The 27,366-nt window shown below is 34.6% G+C and overlaps 2 protein-coding genes across 4 annotated transcripts in view; both read left to right on the top strand.

The window, feature by feature from the left end:
- Positions 1 to 7,741, top strand: part of LOC136040048 (protein tramtrack, beta isoform-like) — a 106,148-nt gene extending 98,407 nt beyond the window's left edge. The window contains exon 6 of the mRNA XM_065724124.1: positions 3,845 to 7,741. Within this exon, the coding sequence (XP_065580196.1) occupies positions 3,845 to 4,004 (160 nt within the window). The 3' untranslated portion in view covers positions 4,005 to 7,741. The remainder of the gene's footprint in view (positions 1 to 3,844) is intronic.
- A 10,144-nt stretch (positions 7,742 to 17,885) lies between these two features.
- The window catches only part of LOC136040032 (DNA topoisomerase 3-beta-1-like), a gene marked incomplete at its 3' end in the record, with an annotated part of 49,825 nt that continues 40,344 nt past the window's right edge, over positions 17,886 to 27,366 (top strand). Inside the window, 2 exon segments of one of the 3 annotated variants that reach the window (XM_065724099.1) lie at positions 17,886 to 18,034; positions 25,221 to 25,363. In XM_065724099.1, the coding sequence (XP_065580171.1) occupies positions 17,944 to 18,034; positions 25,221 to 25,363 (234 nt within the window). 3 annotated transcript variants of the gene reach the window in all.

Here is a 27,366-nt window from a genome sequence, read left to right as displayed (position 1 = left end):
AATTAAAAAAGAAAACCAAATAGTGGCAATCAAGTAAATTTTGTTGTTGCTGCTGGGTTAACAAGTATACTGATCCAGAAAACTATGCCTTGTTTAATAATTTAATTAAAACAAGTTTTTCTACTGAAAGCAAAGAGCAATATACGAATTTAAAACGAAAAGAAGTTTTCCATATCCAAGGGGGGGGGCTGTTCCTTCCTTAAACCTCGCTCTTTCCACTGACGCCTTAAAAGTCTTTCGCATTCAAATTCAACGACCCTGGTGTTTCAGGAGTCGTTCTTAAAGAAATTGTGGCATAAATTCAAACGTTAACGTAAAGAGCAAAAGATGAAGAAGGGGCAACCTTCCTCACGTTCAGAATAATTTCTGTCCATTTCACTTTTAATGTTGCTCCTTGCTTTCGGTTAGAAAAAAAACTTGTTTTTTTTTATTACTGACTGTTTTTCAAATATTGCAAGGATTCCCCCCTCCAATGTAAAAGTTCCCGTGGAAAATTCATCACGGAAACTTTGCTGCTCTTTGAAAAGTAAAGTTTCCCCGCGGAAACTATCCTTCAGAAATTCCCCCGGCAAATTTCCATATATTTCCCAATAACAAATACAATATTTAAACAATGAGCATATTCCATAAATTTCAGCTCTTTCCTTAGAGGCTGTGGGAGGTCACACCATTCCCAGAGGCATAGCTATTGGTCCTTTTAACTATGCTTAACCAAATGGTTATCTAAAAATTTTGATGGAATGTCTTTAGGGGAAAAGGGGGCGTGGAGTGCACTTAAAAAGTGCACTAGACCTTTTAATTTTCGTTCGAGTGAGCCCTTTCCCGATCTTCTAGGACCGTTTGTTTGACACGGTCACCAGGGAAAAAACACGTATCCATGATCTTTCTTATGGCACTTGGTATTAACCAAGTGACATACAGCAATCGCAAATTCTGTCGGTCTATCTGTCGGTCTTTCGGTCCCGGTTTTGCTACTTTAGCCACTTCCAGGTAAGCTAGGACGATGAAATTTGGTAGGCGTATCAGGGGCTGGACCAGATTAAATCAGAAATAGTCATTTTCCCGATTTGACCATCTGGGGGGGGGGGACTGGGAGGCCGGTTAATTCGGAAAAAATAGAAAAAATGAAGTATTTGTAACTTACGAACGGTTGATCAGATCTTAATGAAACTTGATGTTTGGAAGGATATCCTGTCTCAGAGCTATTATTTTAAATACCGACCGGATCTGGTGACATCGGGGGTTGGGTTGGGAGGGGGAACCTAAAATCTTGGAAAAAACTTAGAGTGAAGGAATCGGGATGAAAAATGGTGGGAAAAATAAGGACAAGTCATAGATAAATGATTGACCTAACCGGAACGGATCTGCTCTCATTGGGGTAGTTGGGGGGGGGGTTAATTCTTAAAAAATAGAAAAAATGAGGTATTTTTGACTTACGAACGGTTGATCAGATCTTAATGAAATTTGATGTTTGGAAGGATATCGTGTCTCAGAGCTATTATTTTAAATCCTGACCGGATCTGGTGACATTGGAGGGGGGGAGGGGGGAGGGGGAAACCTAAAATATTGGAAAACACTTAGAGTGAAGGGATCGGCATGAAACTTGGTGGGAAAAATCAGCACAAGTCCTAGATACATGATTTACCTAACCGGAACGGATCCGCTTTCTTTGGGTTAGTTGGGGGGGGGGGTTAATTCTGAAAAATTAGAAAAAATGAGGTATTTTTAAATTACGAACGGGTGATAGGATATCAATGAAATTTGATATTTAGAAGGATATTGTGTCTCAAAGCTCATATTTTAAATCCCGACCGGATCTGGTGATATTGCGGGGAGTTTGGGGGGGGGACCTAAAATCATGGAAAATGCTTAGATTGGAGGGATCGGGATGAAACTTAGTGGGAAAAGTAAGCAGAAGTCTTAGATACGTGATTGACATAATTGGAACGGATCCGCTCTTTTTTTTTGGGGGGGGGGGGGAGGGTTAATTCTGAAAAATTAGAAAAAATGACGTATTTTTAACTTATGAAGGAGTAATCGGATCTTCATGAAACTTCATATTTATAAGGACCTCGTAACTCAGATCTCTTATTTTAAATCTCAACTGGATCCAGAGTCATTGGGGGGGGGCGGAAATCTTAGAAAATACTTAAAGAGGAGAGATCAGGATGAAACTGGATGGGAAGAATAAAAACCTGTCTAAGATACGTGACTGACATAACCGGACCGGATTTGCTCTCTTTAGTGGTGTTGAGGAGGGGGGTAATTTAGAAAAATGAGGTATTCGTAACTTACGGACGGGTCACCAGATCTTCATGAAATTTGATATTTAGAAGGATCTTGTGCTTTAAAACTCTAATTTTAAATTCTGACCAGATCCTGTGACATTGGGGGGAGTTGGAGGGGGAAACCGGAATTCTTGGAAAACGTGAAAATTGGGGTATTTTTATATTACCAATAGGAGATCGGATCTTAATGAAACTTGATATATATAGAAGGATCTTATGTCTCAGATGCTCCATTTTCGACTCTAATTGGATCCGGGGACATAGGGGGTTGGAGGAGGGAAACAGAAATGTTGGAAATTGCTTAGAGTGGAGAGATCGGGATGAAACTTGATGGGAAGAATAAGCAAAAGTTCTAGATACATGATTGACATAATTGGAACGGATCCGTTCTCTTTGGAGGAGCTGGGAGATGTTAATTTGAAAAAATTAGAATAACTGAGGTATTTTTAACTTAAGAACGGGTGACCGGATCTTAATGAAATTTGATATTTAGAAGAAATTCATGTCTCAGAGCTCTTATTTCAAATCCCGACCAGATCTGTTAACATTGGGGGGAGTCTTGAAAACAATTGGAGTAGAGGAATCGGAATGAAGCTTGGTGGATAGAATAAGCAAATGTCCTTGATACGTGGTTGACGTAACCGTACTGGATTCGCTCTCTTTGGGGGAGTTGGGGGAGGAGTTCAGTGATTTGACGAGTTTGGTGCTTCTGGACGTGCTAGGACGATGAAAATTGTTAGGCGTGTCAGGGAGCTGCACAAATTGACTTGAAAAAGTCGTTTTCCCAAATTCGACCATCTGGGGGGCTAAAGGGAGAGGAAAAATTAGAAAAAATGAGGTATTTATAACTTACGAGTGGGTGATCGTATCTTAATGAATTTTGATATTTAGAAGGACAACGTGACTCAGAGCCCTTATTTTAAATCCTGACTGGCATCCTTTTAAATCAATCTATTGATTCTTAGAATTTTATTAGAGCTCATACCATATGAGCTCTTGGCTCTTAGCTCTCCTTGCCTTGTCACAAGTGCCATATGAGCTCTTAGCTCTTGTTCTAGCAAAAAATTCTAAATTCCACATTTTTTGTTGATAGAGCTTGAAACCTCTACTCTAGTGTTCTTTGATCTGCTGAATCTGAGGTTGTGTTTTAATCAAGAACGGTTAATTTTTGTTAGGTTGGGGGGGGGTGGTGTCTTCTTAATCGAAAGTCATGCAAATTTTCTCTGGCTCGTAGCCTTCAACAGCTAACATTAAACTTAACGAATTTCATATACTCGGAATCGTCATAAAAAAGTCAATTCTTTTTTTATTAATTGTTACAATTAAGGTTACAATTTGTTAATTTCAGTTCGTTACCAGTAATTGTTTGAGTAAATTAAAGAAAAAACAGTAATTTCTCAACTGAAAGTAAGGACCAATATTATTTTTCACACGAACAGAAATTATTTCGTATATGAGGTTAATCCCCCCCCCCCAGGATACGGTCATGTACAGCTTATGGATTCTGTAAAATATTGGATGGCTATTTTACTAATAGGCTGTATCGTTTCTTTTAGGGAGGCATCTGATTTCAGCGGTGTCCCTCTTCCTACACTAAAGAAGTACCTTAAGCGGTATGGCTTACAGCGAAATCAGCAAAAAGAAAAAATCGTTCGAGCAGGTGACCTGGAGATCCAATCAAACCAGTGTAGAGTGAAGCTGAATATCCTTAGTTAGATTGACCAAAACCCAGTGTTGTTTGGTCTTGGTTTTAGTTAAATCGATTACATGTTAAATTAAGAATCTAAAATGAAAGGAATGTCTCACCAAGTACTAGTCCTAAGAGTGGAGTGAACGCAAGCTCTGCAGAAACGGAAGTATTCTTCACTGATGCCGTGTATCCCTCCAATTCCTGAATTGCTGAATTTCATAAATTTAGACAAAACAAGACATATTAAGTGTCGTCGCTCAGGAAAACTGGTTATTTAGATCTACAACATAGTTAAAAGCTTTTTGTGTTAATTGCCATTGTTCTCAGCTGTTGTTGTTATCTCAACTGTGGTTTCAGTGCATGGCCTGACTCTAAATTTATCTTTATTTTTACCCGGTAAGATTGACAGACATAAAAAATCTGAAGATTCGAGTTGCAATCCAGCCTGATGATTTGGTTAGTTTTGTACCTTAAGACTTTTTTTATTGGTCTTCGTGAAACGATCAGTATAACATTACAGCTGGTTTCAGCTTTGCCATTTTATTTCCACACCATTCTTTTTTTAAGAATGACTAGGGGCTCTTTTTAACGACAACTCCCACTTCTGGTAACTTTTAGCTTCTGTTTACATTTCTAAAGCTTCTGTTGCTTTTACTAACCCCGGGTAAGATTAACTTAATTGTTGAAAAACGGGCTTCGTTTTTTTTCTTTACTTTTTTATTCGTTACCAAACCAATCCTCTTGTTCAAAGGAATGATTCAGAGTTAATTCAGGTGACACATTTCCACTTATTTTAAATTTATTAGCTTGTATATATTTGTAGATGTTTCTACTAATATGATTTACGATCAAGTTGTCCGTTGAGACAAACTGGTAAGATCAAGTTGTCTGTTAACAAGGAACCTGAAGTAAGTCTAAGTACGTTGTTCCTTTCGTTTGTGATGTTTTGATGAGTAGATCAGACTTTTTTCTTCAAGTTCCTAGTGTTAAGGATGCCACCACATTCCTAAAATATTAAGCAAAAATAAGTGTGTTAATTTGGAGTCCTTATAATTGAAATTACTAGTAATGCTCCCGTTTTTCTGGAATTTTTGGTATCCAAACGCAATACATGAAGTATAGATACAGAGGAAGCTGTTGGCGCATTCATCATAATTTAAACAAGATTCGTTTAGGACGATTCATTCTTTTTTCACTATTAATATGATATTCTTTACGAGTAAAAAGGCAAAGAAAAAGATTTCCACAAAATAGATGTGTACCATTCCCCGAATGTAAAATAAATGAAGAAAAATAAGTAAAAGAGTTTTGTCTATGGATAATGGCGACTGCGATTCATCCCTTTGAAAGTATTGACATTTAAGAAGAACTATACAATGATCTGTTGCTTTTATTAACCACGGATAAGGTCAACTTGTTCTAGTGGCGTTAACTCATGAAAAATAGGAGGGGGGGGCAAGAGTATTTTTTTCAATTTTAGAAAGATTAAGTTACAAGAAAAATGTAATTTTCAAATTTAAGGTGGAAATTTCTCTCCCTACCCCCTCCACAATTGACCCCACTGAGTTGGTTGTTTGAAAAAAGAGCTTGTTTATTTTTTGTCGTAAGATTTAAAGAAAATAGAATTTCTCTAATCTTTAATAACCTTTAATAAGAATCTTACAAACCGCTAATTTTCCCTTTTCTATTCCCGACAAAACTAATACACTGTTAAATTATATCCGTGTAGTAATATCCCGGTGACTTCCACGGTTTCACCTTTTAGAGAGAGGGAGCTTGCAAAGCTCCAGATGGGACCTTAATCAAATCCTCTTAAACCTTCAGTCACAAGATGTTTATGTAGTGATAATGTAAACAATTTTTGAAATTATACTCTTGGTTATTTAATTTTTTCAGGCGTAAGAGTAAGCTTTTCTACCCTTTTAAAAAAAACTTGAAGTGAAACCTGAATTTTTACCTTCATGTCAAGAGCTATGAGAAAGTATGAAAGAAAAAAAAATGGTTTAGGACATCTTCTATATACTAAATTTATTCGTTCGTCAGCTAAATAGTACAACTTTTGAATTATCTCATTATTTTTAAGCTCTTGTCATAATCCCTGTTCTTATTTGTGCTAATATTTTTCCTCGTTAAGCTTCATTCTGAAATTCAAACTTGCATAAGCTACCACCACGGTCATATATAGTTTAGACAAAAGATTTCTCTCAATGAAGTTTCCAGCTGCAAAAATTTAAGTTATAAAGCAAGTGATATCTTTTTGAATTGATTTTCTGTTTCTTGCTAGTTCATGATAAATTAATATATTTACTGACTCATATTTGGGATAGTATTTGAACGAAAGTGGCCTTCTCTCTTATCTCCTCATACCAAAGAAAAACAAATCAATATATAGTTAAATATTCTTGCTCTATTTATAAAATGTTTTGCTAACGAGAAGTGTGTAAAAGCATCCAATTATTTAGTCTTTTTTTTACTTAATTAATGATATGCTTGACTCCTTGAAATATCTGGTTTGCAAAATATAGAATCAGGATTCCTTATAATGAATATACCTTTCAGTAGGCTAGGTAAGAGTATAATATGATGTTTTAATGTTTAATATTTATGCTAGTTTTTAAATTTCGTTTCAGAAGATTTTTCTTTTTTAGTTTTGCTAGAAGGACTCGGTGTTTAAGAGTATTGACGTGGTAGAGCTATTTCTGAATGTTGGATCAGTAAAATGGATTCCTTTATAGCACTATTATCGCTCTTTACGTTAATTAAACTATAATTTTGGGGATCATTTTCAACATTTTGAAAACTTAAACACATGATAGATAGACCTGAAATGGCATGTGAGTCTATCGACGTGGATGGACTCTTTTTAAATGCCGGTTCAGTAAATTACATTCCTTGATAATTCTACTCCTTGGTGATTTGCTTTAATTCAAGCTTTATTTTGTGTATTATCGTCAATATATTGGAAATTTAAACGCTTAGTAGACAATCAACTAAAATTCTTTTTGGACAATCTCTTAAATGCATTTAAGGAAATTAGTCTAGTTATGCATTGTTTCAGCTTGTCATTGTAGTTTTGTAAAACAATAGGCCCAGGAGTATTGGACGGACACTGATAAAAGATGATAAACTTGATTCTTGAGTAAGGGTTTAACTAGAATTAAAAATTATCCATGCTTTCGGTTGTGCACCTTTACCCAGCAGAAATAGTATGTTCCAGAACAAATTTAATTTTTGTTCTTTAGAATTTTAATGCTGGTTAGAATCAATTATTACTCGTGGATTTATACATAATTAGGCCTGACTAGTATGCAAAACATAGTTTAGTAAGAAAAATGGAGCAGATTTACCTAGTATGACCTTTTGCCCGGTTTTATCTCGGCTTATGTTTAGGATTTCACAGTTAGAATGAGAATCTTGTTCCAACTAGTAGTATAAGTATTGCTTTGAAATTTAGTTTGTCTAACTAGTAATTGGCTCTTGTCACATAGTAATGTAATTTTAACCATGATTTAATCTACTTTTTCCATGATTATTGTGTGTGTTTTTCTGTACTTCTCTGTGTATCGGTTTGATTATTGTAGAATCAAGACTTAAGCTGCCGCAAATCGGCATACTATTGTGCAATTTTGGTGCATGTTCCTTGAAAATATTATGTGGTTTTAATACCAAAGATTAGCCGTTTATAGTCATTTGATTTGAGACATCAGAGGTTGTTATTTTTGTTTGGGTATTGCTATTTTTGTTCAATAAATTGTTACCAGCATTGTCGTTTTGCTTTGGATTTAGATACATTGTATGAATGCATGTAACCGTCGGATTAACTATCGAAAATTCAAACAATTCCTTGCTGAAAAGCATTGAGTAATTTACGTTTATTTACTATATTGCATGGAAATACCCTAGTAAGCACTATGTTTTAGACTAAGATATGTCTGACATGAAGATTAAATAATTTTTTACAGCCGTCACTGTTAAAAAGATTAAGTTCAAGAGTCATATATAGTTTATACAATTCATTTTTTTAAGTAGTGTTTTTTCCCTTTGAAGAACTGAGGCATAAGGATAGATTGCTCCTCCGAAGAAAATAAATGGCTGTTCTTCTAGGAGAAGCCATTGATACTATATTAACCTTTCCCTTAGAAGTAAGCATAATGTTTGTTGTGATATTACATTTCTTTTCTGGATACTCTTGATTGGTATCAAGTAGAACCTTATAGTTTTAAATTTTGGTATCAAAAATTAATCTGAGTTAAAATACAAAACTGATAACATTGTTTTATTTGTTTTTGTTTTGTTTTTCTAGTTGCAGCATATAACCTGGTAAATTAAGAGTTGGTTGAGTTCAGGATTAAACAGAAACTTTTTAGCAATTTTGGCATCAGAAATACCTATTTTTTTAGGATAATTCATTTTTTTAATCTAAATCGCCTTAAATCTCTGTATTAACACTTTATTATACGAATAATGTATTTTAATTAAGTTGTTTATATATAACTCTATGACCATTTCAATTATTTCATGATAACAGAACTACGAAAATCAGGATTTTTTCAAAATCTTAGGTTCAAAATGCGTTTTGTTGTCTCCAGCAGCGACAAATGGTTTATTATCTGCAAAAAATTTGGTGTGTGGACTAGTCAAAAAATTTAGGTCCAAAACCAGTTTAGGTGCCATTGATACTTTACTAAAAACAATGTATATTCTTAACCGCGTTTTTATGGTAAGAATTTAAAAAAAGTTTAAATACTAATTGAATTTTCAGGGACAAAATATGCCGTATCTTCAAAATTTGTATTGCGGACAATCATTTAGTTTGATATTTTGAAGATCACTATTTTCCTCACTATGTTTTGTTTTTTTAAGTCCATTTCACTCAAAATTTTAAGGACACTGATAACCAAATAAGATTCAAAGCGAATAATAATAAATTTGATGCGAAAAATTTAGTATTGAACGAAGTGCAAATGAAACTCTGGAAGTGCTTACATACTCCCAAAGCTCTTCAAATTCTCTACATTAAGATATTCCCCCATAGAAATTTAGTGCACGTGTCTTTTTTAGACTGATTCTGATGCTAAGTGGATATTCTATTAAACTAACAATTTTGAACATTAAACAGTATGGTGGTATCAAATTCATGAAGATATACTTTAGAATAGATTATAGATTGGGTTTTGATAGAATTTTAATAAATTTGAAAGCATAGGCTCTTGACTAGATTGGACACTTGAAGGAATTTCTATGAGACAAACCACTTCCTTTTGTGGTTCGAAAAGCTTGGTTCCCATTCCCAAATTTCATTCCCCTCTAAAATATATTTTATACGCTGGTTGATGGTTCATGCACTGTGACCATTGTTTTTTTTTGTTTTTTTTAAGCATCTCTAAATTTGTTGTTTTATATTTTTTCAGTAAAAACATGAAACTATTATGTAAGGTCTAGGGAGATGCATGGGCTAAAGGATATTTTTGGCCCAGTCTTCTTAAATTTTGTCGTTCTTACAGTTTTCTACATCCATTTAGATTGTTTCCTGTATAATTTACCGTTATTTATTTTTTTTTTTAATTTTAATTCTACATCAATGTAGATTGTTCCCTGTATGATTTAACATTAGTTATTTTTTTAATTTCCCTTCCCCTTTCTGGATTCCCAAGATAGATTCCTATGCACCTGCCACTTTGATCTGAATCTGTAGGCCTAACTTAAATTGTCCAAGCATAAGAAATTACTTTTGGATGCTTGCTTCATAGCTGCTCTGATAATTATTATCTTGGAAGGAAAGGAAAAGTCCAACAAGGGGGTCAAGGTTAAGAAAACAGGTTAAAGCTACCCGTTTCCAGCACTTTTTTGGCTGTTTCCTTTGAAAACCATGGATCTGAAAATTGTATTAAGAATGCTGCAAACTTTAAGGGTAGTAGTGGGGGCCCTTTGGATCCAACCGGCGTAGCAACCAGTTCTGAGTCCCTAGCAAACAGCAGGTTTTATTGGTTATTGATTTATTGTGCGCACCTATTTGTTATGTAATTGGAGATTGTTTACCTATGTAAATTCAGCAAGGATGACATAATCTTGCGTGACTTGAGGATGTCGTATTGCGCACACGTGGATGCTACGTAATACTTTTTTTTATTTTTTTTCTTGAAAGTGGGGTTTTTCTTCAAGATCTCTTTTCCCCAAGATTTTTTTTTCTTCAAAGCGTTTTTTTTCGAGATTTCTTTTTCTTAAAAATTTTCCCTTTTTTCAAAGATTTTTTCTTCAAGATGTTTTTGTCCTCGGGATGTTTCATCAAGGCACTCCCCAAACTGTTTGCGAAAGATGTGTTTTGATTCCGGTAACCTTTACAATCTGTTATCAAAGATTTTTGTCAGGTATAAGAATCAAGACCAGTATTTAAGCCTTGTGATGTTTTTGTCTTGCATTGTACTTTCTAAGCCTAAATTTTTCAAAACAAATTTCCACGATCTTGTTTTTTCCCCTAGCTTTTGGAAATCATCCCGTTGAGAACCTAAAAGGAGCACAGGGCCTTAGCGTGAAGAAACTTCGGGTGGTTATGGTTATTAGAATAAACTATGTTATTCAAGTTATTCCCAATAGATATTAAGACCAATTTTTAATCCCAAATCCTTAGCTTTAAGATCTCCGATTGAAAGCGTCACTTGTCATTTTGAAAGGTCACTTGAGTTTTCTGCACAAATCCTAGCAACCAGAAAGATTGGCAAAGCCTTTTTTGTAAATCTTGGTTAATTAGTGAGCATCGAAGCTTACACTTCCCAAAATCATACTGAGATAGAATGTTTAGAGATATTTATTTGGTCAGAGACACTTCATCGTTAATTTCAGATGGTGGTTCTGCAGTTCATTGACTGTGCGAACTCAAAAAGATTTACTATGCTCATTTCCAATTAGAAGTGACCTGGGCTGACCCCTGTCAGTGGATTCACTTGGATATCAGTTGGTAACGCTGATACTGGAAGACAGAAGCTGTCCAAGTCACTTCGCGAACCATGAGTAATCAGTGACACAAAACTCATACCATTTGTTTCAGCAAGAGTGCCTGTTAATCCAAAGATTGCAAATCTTAAAAACAAGTACACATAGAAATCAACATTTATTTTGTCAGAGTAGCTTAAAGTTAAAGATAAAAAGAGATGTAACTTAAAGTTCTGCTAAGCACAATTTCTCAATAGATTTAAATGCTTTTTCTTGGTAAAGAAAAAGACAGAATTCGAACCGCATGACGAAGGAATCAGCTTAAATTGGGTTGAGTACATATGTTCTTTTTAAAAAAATAATTGGAGAACAAGATAATTTTTAGATATACTCTTGTTTAGAAACTAAATCTTCCAAATTATTTCACTTAAACAATTGTGGGTTGGACCAGTAGAAAGAATGCAAAAATTTACAAAAGAAAATGTGAAAAATCTTGGATTTTCCAAATTAGTGTGTTCGTCTATTTTGCGAAAAACAGCTTAAGCGTCAATTTCCATATTGCTTTTTGTGAAGGAACCAGCCAAGCGACTGAATAATGAAAAATGAATGAAAACCTAGGTAGGGTTTCACCAACCCCCTTCCCCACAACCAGTGTAGATACATCTGGATTGGTTGCAGGTTTTAAATTTGTGCTTACACTTTATTAGAATACTCACAGCGGGAGGGGGGGGGGTAATCTTCCCCCGCCTTCGTCCTAGGAAACCTCTGAAAAAAATGAAAACAGCAGTATAAAAACACACTTTTCAAGATCTTGAACTAAAGTAAGAATGCTGATCTATCCCCCTCTTTGTGGGACAGAGGGCTGCGCTCATACAAACAATTCTTTTTTTTTTCAAAAAAGCTAGATTTTAAGACTTCGTAGACAATGCCAAATTCCTTTGTTTATGCACAACCCTTTCCATCGTTTCTAACACTCATACCCCATGTTTTTTTACTTGTCCACGGGGATTTCCACTTATCGGGTTTAACCCTAAAACATAACAACAAATACTTATCTGGCCACGTGTCACTTGAAACGGCACGAATAACTACGAGAATAACAACATTTTTCACAAGCAAAATAGCCTATATTATTGCTTTAATGCTATGTGAAGTTCTGACAAGGAAGAGGCTGGGGCTTCGGGCCTGTTTCTAATTTAACAGGCAAATACACCTTCAGCAATTATTTCAGAGCTGGGTAGCCTAATACAATTTGTGTGGCCAGAGGCTTAATTGTAAGATTACAAATTGTGGTTGTCATTTGTTTTTTTTAGTCATTCCATTCAAGATGCTTTGGATGTTTTTGTCTTAAATGCTCTGAAATTGTCTTAATGCTCTGAAATGGGAAAAATATTTCAATTGCATAGGATTGGAAAATTTCAGTAGGATAATCAATTTAAAGTCCTAAATTAGCCAGGGAAGTGTTTTTTTAACTAAAAAAATCACCACCTTCTTTGAACTCCAATTATAAAGCCCTGTTTTTGGCCCCCTTGAGCCAGTATCCAGTTCCTGATTGTCATTTACACTAAATTTCACTTTTTCTGTTACTCATTTCTTGTCAATATTACTAAGGGGTCATAGTTAAGCACTGGAGAAGTCATTGTTAAATAACATGTGCTTATGTATATATAGCTTTTTGCTACTTATTTTTCTCTGGTTATATAATGCTTGATGTGGTATAAGCCAAGAGAAGGACCACAAGACCTATAGAAGAAAACCTGTTAAAAAAAGATGATTCTTTGTAATGTACATAATAATTATAGCTAACACATTCTACATGCAGTCCTGCTCTGCCCCAACCCTCCTAATATGTCAATCTATAGCTGAAATTACATATTTTCTATTGATACTGCCAATCTATCCCTCAACCCTAGTACCTGTTAATTGAAGCAACTGTGGCAAAACAAGAACTGGAAAAACAAGTAAAAGGTGGCAGAAAACATTGGAAAGATATAATTTGGGCTATGTATTTGCAAAGTAGGCATGTTAAGGGTAAATTTTTTGTTGTTCATATTTTGACTTACAAATAAAGTGAATATATCACTTGATGCCTTTTGTATGCTCTTTACAAATATAATAATTACTTATATTGATAGTTCAAGTTTAAGCACTTTTTGACCTTACTTAACCTAACAAATTTTGACAGTGAAAAACATACATTATTTTGTCAAAAATAACCAAAAACACATACTTAAATTGAAAATTTGGCATCAAAGAAGAAGAAAAACAGCATAATATTGTATAATTTATTAATCCAACTTAATTGTAGAAAATCAGTTCTTATAGATTATACAACATTTAAAAAATGGATTAATAATGAAACAGTAAGTTTAAGACCAATGTTTTAAGCTTTTTTATACCCAAAAACTATTTGCATATATTTTGGTCATTTTCAAGAGCTCAAAAACTTGCAATTGAAGCACTTATTATGTTTTAAAGAACATAAAAAAGGCATCAATGGGTATGTTCACTTTATTTGTAAATCGAAAATATGAACAACAAAAAATTAACCAATTATTAGTATAGTTGCATGATTTTCCCCTGGGTATATAGGCAAAGTGGAAGGTCACTTATACCTGATGCTGTCCCTACTGTTTTTACTTGGTTGAAAAAAAAAAAAAAAATCCAAAGAAAGTTCCCATTGAAAAGGAAAGAGACCAAAAGTGAGATTGAATTTGTCATAGCTTGGAGGTTCGCCCCTTTAGTCTGTTTAAAGAAAACAGATTCATAATTGAAGCTTTGTTCATTTCAATCTTAGGGATGATCTACATTTGTTACACTTCATTAAATGGTTGTAAAGGGATACTTTTATTTATTTGTCTTGTTTGTTTTCTACATAAGTTTTTAATCTTTAAATTTATATAAATCTCTTACAAATTAATTAGTCATACCACAGTTCCATTTGCAAGTTTTGACCTACTTCGTAACCCTGGTCTCAAAATTGCATATAATTTATTGAAGCTAGGAAACATAGAACTCCTCTCTGTTTAAAAGAAAATGGATAGACATAAGTAGGTTTTAATACACTAAAGTCCTAGGGCCACGGCAATTAAAACAAAACAATGAGCATTAACTTTAAAATGCTTGACATTACATAAATATAACATTCACAAAGAAAAACCATTCACAAAATTTTACTTTTGTGCTCAGTTGCCAACCTGAGCAATTGCCCTAAATTTTTAAACCTTGCAAAACATTCACCAGCCACATCTTATGACCTACACTCTTGTCTGTACATCAACAATTCATTGGAAAGGAAGGACCACCTTACTGGCAATTTTTTCCTTTGTACTTATATTTAATGGATTTAAAAGAAAGCTTCTATGGCTAAGTCAGAAGCCCAGTAAAGCACCAGGTGGTCCTTTAGCCAGGAAGTGCAATAAGAAGCTAGGGGCCAGTCATCCTATACTTTTGCATGCCCTTCCTGTTTACTGACTTCAGATTTCTCTAGGTAACCTGTTAAGTTTGGGCCATTTCTGGCTGAACTTACAGAGTCACATCACTGACCTTTGTCCCAAACAAAATAAACTGCTAATGCCAGGAATTAAACCTGTGCCCTTTGGATAAAGGATTCTCAACCTAGAGTACCAGCCACTTAGGAAGAAACACAAATGTCACCAGAGAACAAAAATCATTTGGAAAAAGAAAATATTGAAAAAAAACTCAAGTCAAAGTTGCTCCCATTTTTCACTGCTGTCCCATGAACAATATGTATTTTATTTAGAAAAATAAATTTTAAGACAGGTATCAACAAAACTCCATCAGGAATTGTATTTACTTAAGATACAATCAGTAATATGAATGCTTAGTTTTGTGATATTCTAGTCTTGAAATAATAAAAAAAGAGAAATTATATGTTCTATTTGTTTTCCACCGGCCCATTTGATAAAAATTATTTGTGACAACAATATACCCATGGTTGGCTCAGAATCTCTCTAAAATGCTTTAAACAGAAGGAATTTCAAAAACAATTATACTGATCAGCAAGAAGAATATTAACATAACTCTCTAAACTTGGCACTTTTTAAGACAATTTTTAGCAAAGCAAATGAAAAACTTTAATGGTGTCCTATGTCATCTAAAAAAAATTAAAATGTGTCAGATGTATTTTGATATAAGATGCCTCACAGACTTTTAGTTGAATCTATGAAATGAAGGGCCAGGTATTCCTTTACATTTTATACAACATGTAAAAAGATAAATATGATGTATGTAATATAAATATGATATATGATGTAAAAAAAAATAAATGTATTTTTAACAGAAAGCAACTGACATCAATGAAATCACATAAAAAAAATCATGGAGAATAAATAATGTAAGCCATATATTTAGCCTATAATGAGGTGGCATAAAGGATTATTTCTAAAATTAGAAAAAAACAGTGTTATGGCTTAAAGTTCTGCTCAATCAACAGGAACTCTCTTTTCAGAACTAAGGTCAGAGAAAAAGAAACTGATAACCAAAACATAAGGCACCTAAAAATTCCAGGACCCTCTAGAGGGAAAAGAAGTAGAGGTAGGTACTTCAAAATACCTTCCTGGGACATACTTTAGCATGTAGACACATCCCTGAAAGTCTCATTTTCCTAGCCTGACCTCTTTCAAAGATAGCCAAAAGTAGCTAAAGTAAAATTTTACCCCTACTTTACCTTAAAAATCCAGTTTAAATAGCAATCTCAACAAATATAGACTATATAAAAGGCTATAGGCCTAATCATTCTAATTTTTTTTTCAACTAAAAATTATAGGATGGTTTAGAAACTAAGCCTGTTTGATATAGTAATATTTGATTAACTCACCAATGTGATAGCTGCCTTCCTAAAAACCAACCTTTTTAATAACCAAAAAGCTTTTCTTCTGACTCCTTATGAAGCTCAGCCTATGCAAGACGGGCCTAGAACACCAAAAACCTTTTAGATCCTATGGAATATGCATAAGATTACTTAAAGGTCACTGAAAAGCTAAGATTATTTCCACTTTTTACAGTTTCCCTATCTTTTCTCTATACTTAACGACTTCACATGTTTATCCATTTAAAAAATATGCAGCATTGACGTCACTTGTCCTCAATAATCTTTTTTTTTGGGGTTAGAAAGTGCAAGCTCACGGACAAGTAATCCTGAGCATTCGAGGGGGGTAATCCGAGCAGCCTCTGACGTCATGTGGGTCTCATAAAACGCTTGGATTAGTCAGAAAAGTAATCGTACAAGTAAAAGATTAAATAAAAAAAAACTATTTTTTTTAGCTGAAAGTAAGGAGCGACATTAAAACTTAAAACAAACAGAAATTACTCCGTATATGAAATGAGTTGTGTCCTCCGCAATCCCTCGCTCTTTACGCTAAAGCTTTTAATTGTTTTAAAAAGTAGAATTGTGGCAAAGAGTCAAACTTTAGCGTAAAGAGCGAGGGATTGCGGAGGGGACAACTCATTTCATATACGGAGTAATTTCTGTTAGTTTTAAGTTTTAATGTCGCTCCTTACTTTCAGCTAAAAAAATTAGTTTTTTTTATTTAATTTCTGAACGTTTTTGAGTTAATGCATGTTTGGTTTTGGCTCTCCGCACATAAATTATTAAAATGAAATTTGTATATTAATTCTTTTTTTGGCTAAATGGCTTTCTCTTAGTTTTGATCAGACGATTTTGAGAAATAAGGGGTGGAGAAGGAGGCCTAGTTGCCCTCCAATTTTTCGGTTACTTAAAAAGGCAACTAGGACTTTTAATTTTTAACGAACGTTTTTATTAGTAAAAAATATACGTAAGTTAAGAATTAACTTACGTAACAAACTTTCATAATCTTATATTTTTATTATGTATACGAGGGGGTTTGTACCCTCGTTAATACCTCGCTCTTTACACAAAATCGTAAGTTTTGTCCCAATTCTTTAAGAATGACCCCTGAATCAGAAAGGCCGTAGAATAAACAGTTGAAATTACTAAAAATACTTTAGCATAAAGAGCAAGGTATTTATCTCCTCCTAAATACCTCGCTCTTTATGCTAAAGTATTTTTAGAACCCCTCATATGCGTAATAATCTCTGTTCGTTTTAAGTTTCAATGCTACGTCTTCCTTTCATCTGAAAAAAACGTTTTCATGTTTATTTTTCATTGTTTTCTTATAGTAATGCTAGAGAATCCTGCGCCCTTGTCATTGAATTTTTCTTTCCCCATGACAGATTCCTCGAAGGAAAGATCCTCCAGCATAGCCCCCTCTCCTCAGCCCCACCCCCAAACAAAATAAAATCCCCCTGAAAACGTCTGTACACTTCCCAATAACCATTACTGTATGTAAACACTGGTCAAAGTTTGTAACTTACAGCCCCTCCCCCAGGGATTGTGGGGGAGTAGGTCACCCCCAAAGACATAGTTATTACGGTTTTCGACTATGCTGAACAAAATGGCTATCTCAAAATTCTGATCCGTTGACTTTGGGAAAAAAAATGAGCGTGGGAGGGGGCCTAGATGCCCTCCAATTTTTTTGGTCACTTAAAAAGGGCACTAGAACTTTTCATTTCCGTTAGAATGAGCCCTCTTGCGACATTCTAGGACCACTTGGTCGATACGATGACCCCTGGGGAAAAGAAAAGAAAAGAAAAAAAACAAATAAACACGCACCCGTGATTTGTCTTCTGGCAAAAAATACAAAATTCCACATTTTTGTAGATAGGAGCTTGAAACTTCTACAGTAGGGTTCTCTGATACGCTGAATCTGATGGTGTCATTTTCGTTAAGATCTTACGACTTTTAGGGGGTGTTTCCCCCTATTTTCCTAAATAAGGCAAATTTTCTCAGGCTCGTAACTTTTGATGGGTAAGACTAAACTTGATGAAATTTATATATTTAAAATCAGCATTAAAATGCGATTCTTTTGATGTAGCTATTGATATCAAAATTCATTTTTTTAGAGTTTTGGTTACTATTGAGCCGGGTCGCTCCTTACTACAGTTCGTTGCCACGAACTGTTTGAAACTGGGGATAATTTTAAATTCTGAGTCATGCGAAATGTGTTTATGGTAGCAGAAAAGCCCTCTCTGGCCCTTTCTCTTGCTCAGATATTAAGTCAGAAGTCTTGTAAATCAAGAAAGGGTAGGAATGGTCTTTGATGAAATTCCTAGACATAAATCTACAATCAAAATTTCATCCTGAATCTAAATGTAACATTTTGTTTCCATCTTATCAGAAATGAATTTTACCCCCTCCCCACTCTAAGGTGTAAATATAAAACCCGAATTGTGTATTTGTATTTTATTCTCTATAAGTTGCTCTTTCCTTTAAACTGATTTGACATTTTGTCAAAATAATGGAATAATCATTGCATATAGCCTACACAATTTATGGTAGGCCTATATGTGTACAAATTAGGGGGGAGAGATAAAGTTCATTTCCCATCAAAAGGATGAAAACCTTATTTGGAAGGTAGGCCTAGGCCTGCATCAATTTCTCAGCTATCTTATTAGTGAGTTAATTGGAAAATTTGCTGTTTAGCATTGTTTAGCATTAACCTATGATGTAAGGTTAAAAAATTGTTGTCAGTGCTGAGTTGGGACTGCTGAAAAGGAAACACTAAAAAATTCTAAAAAAATGTAAAATACTTGCTTATATCTTTCCTAAAAGTACTTTGTTTATTTTAACCCCCAAAAACCCTCCTTCCACCCAATGTGCAAATATATTACCAAAATTATATATTGATAAAAGCCTAGAATCAGGTCCTTTGAGAAACAAGCTAAATAAAAATTTCCTGCTTCATTATATACAGAACACTTGTAGTAAACACATTTTGACTGCAATTCTACCATGTTTTACCCCTAACTCCTCTAATGTGCAGATATGTAGCCCAAGTTATGTATTTTCCACATGTTTTCTGTTTCTTGATCTTGTTCCAGTTGGTTCAACATAGGCCTAGATGGGTTGAAACAAGAGTGATGCATATCAAAATGCATGGGAAATATATAATTTGGGCTATATATTTCCACACTAGGGGAGAGGGTAAAGTATAGTGGAATTATAGTTGAAATGTGTTAACTGCAATTATTTTGCATATTTTGAAGGAAGCATTACTCTTTGAAGGTTAAGAATAGCAGCTCTCCAGAAGGAGACATGCTAGAACAAAAAGAGACATTTTGCATTGTGCTCTTTTCATGATTTTGTATATGTTTATGACAATTTATTGACAGCCCTCCTGCTATAATCTTAGGCTAATTACAAAATGATAGTAAAATAAAAGTTGTCTCATTAGGTTCCTTACTATACATTCCTTTTTCTACATAATAGCTATTAATCTGACAGTGCCCTCCCCCTCCCCCTTGGATGGTTGTATATGCTCACATGTATAGCCATTATACATGGGCAAAATGGTAATTGTTTTCATAATCAAAAAGTGTTTTGTTCTCAATAACTCTAACTTTACACTCAACCCAAATAATTAGTTAAAATTTCAGCTATTAAATTCATTACCATACTTTAAAATAATATATTCCAAAGACATAGATTCATTGTAAATGCATAAAATCTAATTCAATAAGTATTTGAATTCAAAAAAATTATTCACAAATACTAAATATTTTCTTAATGTCTGTATTTAAGGGCACATCTTTAGCACAAAAACATTGCCATAAAACAGTGGGGTTGGAATTGTCTTTAGGATTTTTCCACAGGGAAATTTTGTGCTGAAGAAATTTTCCATAGGTAAATTTTCAGCTGGAGAAATTATTCTGTGGGAGAATTACCCACAAGAGAAGCTTTCCATTGAAGAGGAGGGGGTCCAGGAAAAGCTTTCCATGGAGGGTGGAGGGGGGGGGGGTCCAGGAAAAGCTTTCCACAGAGGGGGAAGACATGATTTCAAAAAAGATCATAAATAAAATAAGGAACAAGTTTTATTTAAATGAAAGTAGGCTAAGGAGAATTTTCCAGGTGGAATTGTCTGCAGGAAATGTTCCAAAGGAAATTTCAGTAAGGAAGGAAATGTGTGGTGGAATTTTTTGAGGTGGTTAAAATGGCAGGAACTTTCTATTGAGGATTTTTTTTTGGGGGGGGGGGTTATCCATGGAGAAGGAGCAGATTTTCCAGCATTATTTGAAAAAATTTGAGAAATTATACAAAATTGAGAATTATACAACAAGATTCTTCAACTGCAATTAAATAACAGCATTGAAACTTAAACCAAACATAAGTTGTTCTGTATCTGATTAGGGTTTTGTCCTCCTGAATACCTTGCTCTTTATGCTAAAGTTTGACTTTTGTCCCAATTCTTTAAGAACAACTCATGAAATGCAAGGGCTTTTCAATTAATGGAATAAAAAGTTTTGTTATAGTACTGAAAAAATTTAGCATAAAGAGTGAGGTATTGAGGAGGGCAGCCCTCCTCATACACAGAACAATTTCTTTTTGTCTGAAGTTTTAATTTTGCTCCTTGCTTTCATTTGGAAAAACTTGTTTTTGCTCATTTAATTCCTGTATAAAATTTTGTGGACATGGAAGGCATGGGAGCTCATGAATAGTAGACAACAAGAAGGGATTCTTTACTTTGGTCACAAAGACAAATGCTTTCCAAAATTTATAATGCACCACCATATAGTACACCAAGAGTCATTAAATGGTCTGTTCTTAAGCATGAGCATTGTAAGAAAAACAGTATCCAGAGTAATAACTAAAGCAAGAGTTCATGCTCTTCAGATATGTTTTTTGGGACTCTGACTGAAGAGTTGAATGGCACAATGGTGATCTGGTGATCCCTTGCCTCCTATAGAAGTTTGTTGGCTTTACATTGGCAGGGCACTGAAACATTTCGGAAAGTCACATCCTACTTTTAAAATCAGAAGCTGAGTCAATCAGTGAGATAAATCTGGTTTGGATACAAGAATTTTGATTATCTTGTAAACATAACCAAAAAGCTAAATATCCTTAACTTGTGGGTTAAAAACAAAGATATATATTAATACTACAAGACACTGCTAGAAATTCTACCACTTTAATAGATGATATTTTCATTTCTCATTCTCTTAAGCTAAAGTTCACTTCTGGTCTTGTTTTTACTGATCTCTTCTGATCATTTCTCTTTTTATCTATCATTATTTGTACCTAAAACTGAGATTGCTGCAGATGAATGGCTGACCAAAGGAAAAGAAGAATTTAAAGAGCTCCTCTCGCACATATTTCAGTTCTTGCTAGAGCAGGGAAAACTATCCAATGACTGGAAAGACAGCTACAGTAACCCCAATCCTCAAAAAAGGGTCGAAAACCAAACTCGAGAATTACAGACCTATCAGCTTGACAAGCCTGGTCTGTAAACTCATAAAGGGAATCGTTAGAGATGGCATCATTGAATATGTATTGGAAAATAAGGTGATCAACCAAACCAATTTGGCTTTCTACCAAGAAAGGGCACCACGACTGCACTTCTTGAAGCCTAGAATGACTGGACGGAAGCCATTGAGAGATGAAAGTCTGTTCTTGCAGTATTCTTTGATGAGGAAAAGGCCTTTGACTTAGTCCTTCACTCTGAACTATTAAACCAGCTCAAAATCTTCAACCTGGCACCCTCCATTACCACCTGGATAGAGGATGTCCTCAAAAGCAGATCCCAGCAAACAAGAATCAATGGAATTTTCTCCAAGCGAAGTCACGTAGAAAGTGGCGTCATCCAGGGCAGCACCCTCAGGCCCACACTGTTCCTACTCCACAGAAACTTTGCCACTAGAGGGTTAAGTAGCCCCCACAAAATCTATGCAGACAATACAAAGATCTACCGTACATACAACAGCCAAGACAATGTAGACGCCCTACAAAGAGACATCAACACTTTCAGTTCAAAGTTTGCAAATCTCGGCCTCAAACTCAACTTCATGAAGTGCAAAGTACTGTGGATTGGAAGACCGAAAGACAGCTGCCCCCTCATCTGACGATTCAAGACACGCTGGGCAAAACACACACTATGCCAGTCGAAGGCAAGGAAAAAGACCTTGGCATCATCATTGACAACAAGCTCAAATTTCACCTCCAAACTAATGCAGCAGCCAACAAAGCTATTGGTGTACTGTCCTTGATCCACTGATCCTTCTAGAACTTCAGCAGGAAGACGCTCACCCAGCTGTACAAAACTCTATTGTGGCCGATTATCAAGTACAGAAACAAAGCCTGGAAGCCATCCTACATTGGGGAATGCACAGCCATGGAAAAGGTCCACTGTAGAGCAACCAGAATGATGCCAGGCCTAAAAGGGAAACCATATGAAGACTGCCTAAAAACTCTTTTGCTGCCAAGTCTGTTGTACAGACTTAAGCAAGGAGACGCCATCCAGATGTTCAAGATGAAGGCCAAAATAGAAAATCCAACCTTTGAAAAGTTCTTCAGGAAAACAGCCATAAACCAAACCAGAGCCACTCATAAAAGGTGGACAAGCCAGAAAACGTGCCCATGAAAACTCTTTCTCAGCGCGAGCAGTCGACACATAGAGCAACCTGTCTGAACATGCCATCGAAGCCCCAAACATCAAAATCATCAAAAAACATCAAAAAGTCCTGGGAGAAACACAACAACAAATTCAACGCGTTTGCTGAGTGGTCAACATAACTTAAAGATCAACCGACTACAAACCCATCAAGCAAAAAGAGGGCATCGAACAGGCAGGGCAACTGCTGGATGGTGCTGAACAACTTTAAGTAACTTTAAGTAAGTAAGTATGACCAAGGTAAATCTTCTTTTAGAATATACACAGATAAAGAAATTTCTAATTTAATGCATAGTGTTCCGAGTAATGATTGGTCTAGTGTTTTTGAAGCTAATGACATAGAATGTGCAATAAGTTTATTTTTGTGCTGTATTGAAACTTTGCTGGATAAGCATTTTCATCTTGGAAGCAGACTGAGGAATTTTATATCCAAAGGCCAATGGATTTCTAGAGGTGTTATTACTACTACACATATGGAAGCATCTCTGTTCAAGTTTGCATGTAAAAGTAAGACACAAGATGGTCTTGCATAGTATAAAAGATACATAAAAATGTGCTTACTTCTTGAGTGCATGTAGCCAAAAAGTCGAGCTTTTCAAATTGAATTGATGAGTGTAAGGGGAATTTACACAAAGTTTGGATTGTTGTCAATAAAGTTGTTCCCCACAAGAAACTCAGATAGTCTTCCCCTCGTCTTTACAAGAAAGCTGATGGATCCATTGTGGACAAAAATCCATCAGCAAGTGCCTTCAATCTGTATTTAACCACTGTTGCCAATCAACCCTGGAGTAGAGCATGTAGTATTACCTTAGCAGAAAAGTCTTCTTTCCTTTCTTTACGTAATAATACTCAAATTTCTAGTGTTATTTAAAAGGTTTTGATTTGTGATTCAGTTGATAGTTTTGGTTTAAGTAATAATGTCCTTAAAAAAAACTGATGAGTTTGTTTCAAACACCACGTTACATATAACTAACCTTCCTCTTTCTTCTGGTGTTTTTGTTGATTTATTTAAAGTTGCTAATCTTGTTATCCTACCTGTGTATAAAAAAGGATTCTCTCCAATTTCAAATTATCAACCTATTTCGTTTTTTTGCGGTGTCTTTAAAGTTGTTGAAAAAATAGTATGCCATAGACTCTCTTTATTTGTATTTAGTACTAATACAACTACAGGAAGTTCTCCCATGACAGTATGTTTTTCATCCCTCTTTCTCTACTTTGCATGCACTTTTAGATGGTACAGAGTTTGTGTAAGTTAATCTGGAAAAAGGGTTGTGTGCTATTTCACATGGTTGACCACTCTATTCTTCTGTCTAAACTGTCTTTATTTGAAGTGTATAGAACCCCACTAGAATGGTTAAGGTCTTACCACTCTTGGAGGTCTCAACATGCTTTAGTTAATGGCATTTCTTCTTCTACTTTGGCTATATCAAAAGGTGTCCCACAAGGCTCTGTGCTTGGACCACTTTTATATTTAATTTGTATTAACGATCGTGTTGAAGGTCTTCATCATCATATGCACCTTTTTGCTGACAACAGTAACTTTTTCTTTGCTGCAGTGAACCTACCATCTGCCACTTTTGTAGCTCAATGTCTTCTAAATAAAGTGAAGGAGTGGTGCTAGTTGAATGATAGGACTCCTAATAGCCAGAAGAGTGCTGCTGTACGTTTCAGGACCTCTTATCGTATGTTTAATGTAAAAGAGACAATCATCCTGACTTAAGGGAACAATACTCTACCAGACTCTACTAGTGTGAATTTTTTAGTTGTGTTTCTTGGTTGTTTTCTTTCTTTTAAATCCTATTTTACTCACACCCATTCCCTCATCCTCCATATGTCTTCAATGTTACACCAGATTTACTCATTTCTACCCCCAGGTTAACCAGATTGCTTCCTCTTTATTATGCTTTTATATTTCCTTGCCTTTCAAGTTCTCTGTCTGGTGTAGTACTTTCTGTGTCTGGGGTAGTACTAACCAATCTCTTCTGTGCTCACTTAAAAGAGCCTAAAATAGGGTGGTGAAGGCTACTTTTCTTCTCTGTCAGCTATAACCTTCTTTTGATCTAAATAGTTATGCTGGAACAACTCTACTGGGTCGCACTGTAGATAAAAGTAATCTTTATTTATCACATTTTACTTTTTAGGGTACACTTCCACTATCTCTACAGCCATTTTTTTTTCACTGACATACTCAGGTAGGTTGTCTTCTTCTTTGTGTTGTTCTTTTTTCAGATCTAATGTACCTAAACATTCATCAAATGCAGCTGAGAGGTCTCCTGTTCATCAATCTATTCTACTATGGAACTCCATCCCTTCTGTTGTCCCTCTATCTCCCTCCATGAAGGTTGTTCCTCAACACCTTTTTTGCAATTTTGTTATGTAATTTTTCTCCCTCCTTTGCTTATTTTCCCCCTTTTCTCAATCTATTGTTTCTCCATTTGTATTTAATTTTCTTTGTCGTTTTTTTCTCAAGTTTTTATCTGATCTTTGCCATTTTCCAATTGACAGTTTATAGGTTATTTGAATTTTCATGCTTAGAACAGTCAATTCAGTCAACCCCTTTGCTCTTTGTTTGATTAGAATAAGAAGCTTTTTTTAAAGCATTAATAAACTAGTGTAAACAACAAGGGACTGAGAAGGGAGCATCCCCCTTATGTATGGAATAATTTGTTTTTGTTTTACGTTTAATATTGTTCCTTACTTTAAATTTAAAAAAAAATGTTTTTCTAAACTTAAACTTTTATCCTAAATTGAAAGGTACTACTTGTTGTCATTTTCCTGTACTTTGTGTCATTTTTTTTCTTTGATGTTTCTTTTTGTCAATTATAGGGTCAAATGGAGCTTGTTCTGTCCATGAGTGGGAAGGGAAGTTCCTTGGCCAGGATGTCCTGTTTAAAATGACTTCAGTGTGTGGTCATGTAATGTCATTAGATTTTCCAGAAAAGTATAAAAGTTGGGGTAAAGTAGATCCTGTAAGTTCTCCTGTTAATTTTTTCCTTAATTGTCCTAGATGTAAAATTAATCAAGAATACACCTAGGTAGGTACATCTGCCAACTCGCTAATAAGAGACATTTCATGGTGAAGGTTCAAGGTACCAACATTTTAATTTTCAGCTATCCTTGAGATCTATATGCAAGAAGATCTGTGACAAAAAATGACATTTCTTGAAATTGATTCAAGGATGACTTTCCAAAAACAGTTTCCCACACTTGATGGAATCTACAATAATTGAACCCTGACCTAAATTGAGCTTACCAGGGCTAATCGAGAATGGAAACTAGTATATTGGCTAGTGTGATTGATATGCAGTGTAGAACCTTCACTTATTCTCTATTTAGTGGAGCGTTGGGCCCTTGGCCCTCACTACCAAATAAATGACATGGTTCTATTTATAAACTGTTTTCAGCTATGCTTTAAAGGAACTAATTTTTCAAGCTTAAATACCAAAAAAGTGACGAAGACCACACTGCCTTTCCATAACAAGCAAACAGAAAAGTAAAAACAATAGGGAAAATACTTTTCAAGACAGTGGAAATCAATTCAGTGGATATTTCGGCCCTATGTCCGAGGGCCGTCTTCAGCACAATACGAGAAAGAAATATATATATATATATATATATAAACTTACATTAAAATGTGAGAATTAAAACTAATAATTTTTTTTAAGTTTTTAAAACAGCCCTAGGATCCTTACTTCAACGAAGTTCAACCAGGACTGAGAAATAGAATGAAGTGAGATGATAAATTCATTCAAACAAAACAGAACAAAATGATTAAATGCAAGTTTTCAAAGCTAATCTTGCGTTTTTAGCAGCCTGTCTCAAAGGTCTTTTTGTAACTGGTCTAATTCTATTACAAATTGGCTTAGTAAAATATTTTGTTAGATCATTTTAAATTAAATTTGAATGTAAAGAATTTAGTGAGTACTCCCCCAAGTCTCTATTCAAAGAAATGTTATTATTTATTTTGAGACTAATTTCGATTGATTCCCGAACCACCTGTTTTATCCCCAAATCATTACTGATGAGTGAAGATTTTAAAAAAAGTATCGTGTGCGAGGGATTATTAAATGTATGCCAACCTAAAGCAGAATCAAAGGGGTTATTGGAATTACTTGAAACTACTGAAACTATTTGGAACTACTTGAATGCTTAGTCTATGTCTTTTTTATGCTGGTGTAGTCGTTTTTCTAGATTCTGATGGTTCTTGCCAACATAGTAATTTCCACAGTCACAAGGTATTTGATAAACCCTTCTTTGGTGAGTAACTGGGGTTTTATCTTTACCGGAATCTAAGAAATTAATGATTTCAAAATTATTAGTAAAAACTATATACAGATTATTTTTTGGCGCAAATATTTTTTAACTTTGTTGTGATTTTTGGGATATGCGGAAGATATATAATATTTAAGGGCTTATCAGTAGCCTCACATTGTGAAATATCTTCTTCGATTTTACGAGAATGTCTTTTTAGTCTTGGATTAATTATCTTATTGACAAAAGGAATGGTTATCCATTACCAAAAAGGATATCTCTGATAAAATTTATTTCTGCATTTATATAAGAATCAGAACCTTTGAAGCAGGCTGCTAAAAACGCAAGGTTAGCTTTGAAAACTTGCATTTAATCATTTTATTCTGTTTCGTTTGAATGAATCCATCATCTCACTCCATTCTTTTTATCAGTCCTGGTTGAACTTCGGGGAAGTAAGGATGTTAGGGCTGTTTTTAAAAAGTTGTTTTTTCAATTATCAGTTTTAATTATGACATTTTCATGTAAGTTTATATATATGTATATATATATATATATATATATATATATATATATATATATATATATATATATATATATATATATATATATATATATATATATATATATATATATATATATATATATATATATATATGTATGTATGTATATATCATGAAAAGAGAAATCACCTCTTTGATATGTATATATCATGAAAAGAGAA

Source organism: Artemia franciscana, chromosome 2 (assembly GCF_032884065.1).
Source record: "Artemia franciscana chromosome 2, ASM3288406v1, whole genome shotgun sequence".
NCBI classification, from domain to species: Eukaryota; Metazoa; Arthropoda; class Branchiopoda; order Anostraca; family Artemiidae; genus Artemia; species Artemia franciscana.
This window is presented reverse-complemented; position numbering and strand designations above follow the sequence as displayed.